The sequence below is a fragment of the Nematolebias whitei genome, chromosome 8 (assembly GCF_014905685.2).
Source record: "Nematolebias whitei isolate Nwh7 chromosome 8, NemWhi1, whole genome shotgun sequence".
In the NCBI taxonomy this organism is placed as follows: domain Eukaryota; kingdom Metazoa; phylum Chordata; class Actinopteri; order Cyprinodontiformes; family Rivulidae; genus Nematolebias; species Nematolebias whitei.
In genome coordinates, this window is record NC_056505.1 from 32,496,410 (window position 1) to 32,502,609 (window position 6,200).

Here is a 6,200-nt window from a genome sequence, read left to right on the forward strand (position 1 = left end):
TATTCCTACTTCGCGGTTTTTCACTTATCGCGGGTCTTCAGGGTATGGATCCCCCGTGATAAACAAGGGACTACTGTACTTTGGTTTCTAAGCACAGTACACCCACTACAAAAATGTAGACTACACCACTGGTATAAGTACAAATGTTTACAAGTGAAACAGTCGTGTGAAGTTTCCATCAGGCAGCGTTTAGTTCACACACTGTTAAAAACTCAGCGCTAGAACTGAAGGCAGATTTAAGTTTGAAGCATCTCATCTGATTCAACGTGCGCTCATGCACCAAAAACAAGACCAGCAGCTGGTGAAGGATTCAGCAGAGCTGATGTAGGAACTCACCCCCAGACTATGGCTGAACCCGGTGCTTGGAGCAGGGCTCGCAGCGCTGAGGTAACTGCTCACAGCCGAATCCTGGCCGGCGGTTCCGTAAAGGTCCGCCATCGGACCTGGGCTGCTCGTACCTAAAAATCCAGCTGCGCGGGATGGGGTGGAGCCTGAAAGCAAAAATGATGCTGTTTGGCTTTGGTCCTGAACAGACATTTGCAAAATGGCAGCTTGTCACATGACGTCAGAGCTCAGTTAAACTGAAAGAAGAGAAAGAACTGCAGTCTAAATTTCTTACTGCTAACAGAGCACCCACTACATCAATAAAGGCAGAAACACATTAAAATGTAAATTTTCAAACCTTTAAGGGTCTAAAGCAATTTTCTCCAATCATGTGTATCTTTTTCACCCACACCGTTACAATTTTCACTAAAGTGTCTTAGTGTCTTGACATTAGACAGAAAAAAAACCCATCAGCCTCCTCAATAATTAACACGACGGAGCTTTAGGGCCACGCTAAAAAAACAATAATTAAAAGCCATAATATTACGAGAATAAAGTTGTGAGACTTCTTTTTTTTTTTGCAGGTTCCAGATGTGCTAACAGATTAACAATCTCCTTATTTGTAAAACCAGTACCAAAGTATAACTTAACAAGATGCTCAACATTCTTCATTTTACCAGTTAAAATGCAGTAAACCTGCTTCATCTGTCGGAGTTCGGATAATATTACGACTCGTTTAGTTTCGGATTGGTCATTCTCTGACACGCCTACTAGATTGATTGACAGGTCACGTCGTGGATCCGACTCGTGGAAGAAAAAAAAAAAACCACGAGAGCTGCAAAAAGTCTTGTACGACTTTATTTGACTTTATTCTCATAATGTTATGGCTTTTAATTTTTTTTCTTAACTTAAAGCTCCGTCGTATAACACTAACAGGAAAATGTCAGTAAATTAATTTAATCTCAGGCCTTTTTTAAATCTGCTTATACCTCTGACGACTGCTGCCGCCGCCGCCGCAGCTGCCATTGGTCCATAAGCGGTGAGAGGAATGGCTGTGAAGGCGAAGAAGTAAAGATCCAGATTAAACATCTTGGTAAACTTGTAGCATATCTTGAGCACAAACACTCCTGCCCCATTACTGTCATCAATCCTGCCTTCGGACTGAAGCCGAGGAGGATCGGCAGACATGTAAACCAGAAGTGATCAGGTGATGTGGTGTAGCAGACTGATGACACGCTGCTTGTAAAGTCCAGAGGAGGGACAGACTGACCTGTGAGCTCAGGGGGGTGGGGTGAAGTCAGAAGGGGAGTCCTCTCTAAGTGGAACTCTAAAACAGAAACAGAGTGCTGTTGAGACACACACGGCTGCAGTCAGCAAGGACAGCACACACACATTTCAGCAAGGGGAACACCTCAGAGGAGAGGAGCTCAACAAACAGGACTTGAGGAGTTTAGACAGAAATTAAAGGAGGGGAAGGAGCGTTTCCTTTCCAGAATTAATCAACCCTAAACAGCAAGGCATGAAGCCAGTGTTGCAAACCTGTCACACAAACTAATAACTTCATCTGAAACACAGAATTCATATATAAAAAGCAAGTTATATTTTTATTTTGTGGAAATCTAATTTTGGGATTATTTCCCAGCTGATCATCACACACACCTGCAGTCACGCGTGCGTGCGCACACACACACACGCACACACACAAGCTAAGCAATGCCACTCTGTTTTTTACAAGCAGCCATTTCCACCCTCGGTGCTTCATGTTTGTGTTTGTGACAACGTGAATTCCCTGTGAGCTCCGTTCAGGCTGCTGCTGTCCTGCAAGCTGAGGTGAGGCGTCCCAATACATTCAGCAGTCTGGTCATTTTATGGAAAGGTGTTTTTACAAATCACTACAGTTGATATGGATCCATAAAATGAACAGATAGAATATAAACTAGGGATGCACGATATTGGATTTTTGGTTGATATCCGATATGCCAATATGTTCAAACTTATTTGGCCGATAACCGATACCAATACCGATATTTTTCCCCCTACACCTACTTACAGAGACTACATAGCTTTCTCTGCTGTGGAATTAAAATACTACATTATTCTTCATGGTCTTTGTCTATGTGACCTGCTACCAAACGCAGATGCCAAAAAGGGGGCTGAAGATGATGTAAGACTTCAACTTGGATTATGTTTAATTTATTCATGACATTTACTCTCTCTAACACAGTGACAACACTCGAACAGTCATATAAAAACAGTGCCTTTTATATATTATATATACATATATATAAATATATAAAAACAGCATCTTTTATATTGGTGTGATTTTGATGGAATGGCCAATGCCTAATATTTAACTTTATCGCTAATATCGACCGATACCATGCCGATAACATAGTGCATCCCTAATATAAACTGATAATAAATATAGAAAATAAAGATTTGCTTTGGTGGTAAATCTTGCAGAAGAATGTTTGTTTTTTAAATGAAGTGGCCTGATGTGTTTAATGTTGGTTTATGATGAGCAGAAATGGAAACAGCTCTGATTTTAGACACTAAACCCATTGTGTGTGGATCATCCAGAACCCTGAAGTCCCTCTGGAAAACACAACAGCAGTGCAGGTGGGGACAAACACACCCAACCTCATGTCCACTTCTTTACTGTTTATGTATCTGTAGATACAATTCAAGGTTTGTTAGCTCCCAACAACAGCGATTTGATGCTCAAATTTTTATTCTGTCAATTATTTTGTCATATTTTAACTTTAAAACTCATTAGATTTGCACATAGAACACTTACGGTGTGCACAATGGACTTACAGCAGCCATTTTGTTTTACACATGGTTTTCTTTGTGTGAAACAAAATGCTTTACATGTAGTTATAGATGCTAAAACCATATATGCTTTCTGAATTTCACCTGCTATTTGATGAATCTGTCCTCAATCAGATAATGTATAACTGACTTTTCTTGGATATTACTGGATACATAAGTGAGTCAGTCCACAGCTTATACATTTAAAACTAATAAATTAGTTGTGAAATGCAATGATATGAAATAATCTGAGAGAAATTGGCATGTCTTTAACAGCAACATGGGAAACTGTAGGAAAAATAAGTTTTATGGGGTGAAGGTTTTACTTGATGATTTTGATAAATTAGCTGCTTTTACCTTGCTTTTGTTTCTTCTTATATATTACATATATACATATACACACACATATATATAATATATAAACTTATATATAATTATATAAACTTATTGTATTAGTCAAATCACAAGATTTCTAATTTCGTAAATGCCAAGGTTAAGTGTCCACAACAAGTGGTTATTATTATTATTATTATTATTATTACTACAGCATATAATGCCCACAATAAGGCAGTTATTTATAAAATGTACACAAATTCTTTGTCATCTGTGTAAAACCCCACACATGAAACTACAGGAGTGAGTGGCTGTATATCATAGCAGACTTTTATTTAAAGACATACATATTTCTCTTCTTGTGTAAACCTTCATTGTCTATAATGGAAACAATAATGATTTTAGACTCAGTGTTTGGTTGTTTTTAAGAAACCAACAATGATTTTTTTTTATATAAATGACAGTTTTCCCAAGCACCTAGTATTTTTCTTTCGATAAACACCTTCATTCTGGTAAAAATATGATTTAAGAAGGCATGAACAGCTGTGTGAGCATGATGTGATTACCAGGGAACTGATAGGTGTATCCAGGAGCGATGCCTGCGTAGCTCCGGCTGGTGTAAGTGGCAGTCTGGAAGCTTGGATAACCTGCAGGGTACAAAATCAGAGTAAAATCACTCCAAAAACTGAGACGTATTCATGCACAGGAGGTGTTTGCGTTAACAATAAAGATTTACGTCAGAAATGCATTACAACAAATGTATCTACTCAAAATGAGGAAACAAGCACATGAACACTCATACTGAGGCCTTTTACACAAGAGTTTTTTTTATTTTTTACATTTTTGGTCTGGAGTTTTTCAGGACTGATCATCTTAATGTTTACACATCAACAGTAGAGGAAAATGTTACCTATAAAAACACAAGAATTCAATTTATCAACGCTTTGAGACAAATTTATCTTCGCTTGCCAATTAAAAATCTGAACTGTAGAAAGTATTTCTCAGACTGGACGGTAGGTGGCAGCATTGATGCAGTCAGTCTGGAGCTCAAACTAGTCATAGATACAGGAAAACAAACTGTAGCTGAAGGTGTGCTTTGAAAAGTTTTTACATTAATTACATTTTTTTTTAAATAAAGCGCATTCAAACTCAAGTAAAAAAAAAAGTCAGTAAAATATGATGATGAGTGGTCTTTGCTTAAGCTCCAATAACAAAATGCAAGAAGAAAGTTTTATGGAGGATGATGCTTTTAAGTCGTGTTGCAGGAACGGAAAAATCCTACAATTTTTGAGCTTGAACAACACAAAAGACCCACGTGCATCCCTCAGTTTCACTGAAATGTAAAAATAATTTGTTTGCTAGATAAATCAAAACTTATATAGGATGCCTAACTTGCAGGCATCAAACTTAACAATGAGTTTTTTTAATGTATTTTTTAGATTTATTCCAGGTTTTATGATAAAAAATGACACGCAGCTGTCTCCACATGAGGCGTCATGTGACCTTTAAGGCAGCGGGGTCTTTTAATGCAGAAGCAGAAACCATCATGATCAGGTGTGCAGGCACGTCCTTCCTGTCCAGATCAACACTGACTTACCCAGCATCCCAATGCCTAGCATGAAGGCGTCCATCCCATAGGGCATCACCCGAGAGCGCCCCCTGGCCGAGCCCGTGGGAGACATCACCTCCTTGGGCTGAGCTTTCTTACACTCCACCTTTCGGAGCGGAGAAGAGACAAATCAGTGTCACTTGTCTGTGTGTGATACGACGCGCTGACATCAGAGTGCTGATCAAGCTGCTCACCATTTTGTTGTTGATCTCGTGGAAGTGGATTTCGCAGACTTTCTCCACCACGTCCTCGTTCTCAAACGTCACAAAACCAAACCCTAACGAGCACAAAACAAGTTGGTGTAAATAATATATATATATATATGTATATTTAGAATTTGCAGTGGAATTATACTGTAGGAGAGCTACCAGTGCAGCAATTAGTGCAGTAATGCTGCTTAACACATGAGCCCCCCTCCCCCACTGTCAATGCAGCTACTTTGCACTCATCCCGTCTTCCCTCCCTTCCAGGCCAGAAGGACAGAGCAAAGCTGGTAGGCTGTCATAATCGATCAATCCCAGGGTGGGGAGGAGGCGCTTAAGGAGGCTTTATCCTGATCCCGATTAACGGACTGGCTAATTAGACTAGCTGCGTTTGTCTCCTCCAGATCAGCCCACAGGAAGGAGACTCTTGTGGGGGGTGGAGGAGGATCAATAGACGCCCAGGAAGAGTTAGAAGCGGAGTGGTAAATGGAGAAGGGGAAGGGACAGAGGGGTTGAGCGGGTCAGTGTGTCTCACCTCTGTGTCTGTTTGTGGTCTTGTCGAACATGAGCATGGCATCGTCGACCTGAGGGGAGACAAACAACACAGGTTTAGACGCGGGGCTCAGACCTGCCACGCAGCATATTGCCTAACCTCAGCCCTTCTCAAGTTCTGCAGGGAGGCTCAGCAACAGATGGACAGAGGGGAGGAAGGAGGGGGCTGAAGACGAGCGACAGGTTACAAAGTGGTGGTCCAAGGGGCAAAGACAAGAAACAAACAGACTGAAAACTGTACAAGCCCCAGAGTGTATGGTAAAGAAGTGACAGGAAGCATACAAAGTTGTGTTAAAGAGCCCAATGCCCGTGGCAGCTGTGCAAAACGTCCTGTGAAACAAAGTGGGGGGGGGGGGGGGGGGGGGGGG

At 40.7% G+C, this 6,200-nt stretch overlaps 1 protein-coding gene across 2 annotated transcripts in view; it reads right to left on the bottom strand.

Annotated features, from left to right (window-relative positions):
* The window catches only part of LOC119414085 (RNA-binding protein Musashi homolog 1), a 22,892-nt gene that overhangs the window by 3,275 nt on the left and 13,417 nt on the right, over window positions 1-6,200 (bottom strand). For both annotated transcript variants that reach the window (XM_037681208.1, XM_037681206.1), the window contains exons 7-13: window positions 5,816-5,864; window positions 5,272-5,354; window positions 5,066-5,183; window positions 4,035-4,115; window positions 1,595-1,651; window positions 1,314-1,376; window positions 337-491 (exon numbers count right to left, since the gene is read on the bottom strand). In XM_037681208.1, the coding sequence (XP_037537136.1) occupies window positions 337-491; window positions 1,314-1,376; window positions 1,595-1,651; window positions 4,035-4,115; window positions 5,066-5,183; window positions 5,272-5,354; window positions 5,816-5,864 (606 nt within the window). The remainder of the gene's footprint in view (window positions 1-336; window positions 492-1,313; window positions 1,377-1,594; window positions 1,652-4,034; window positions 4,116-5,065; window positions 5,184-5,271; window positions 5,355-5,815; window positions 5,865-6,200) is intronic.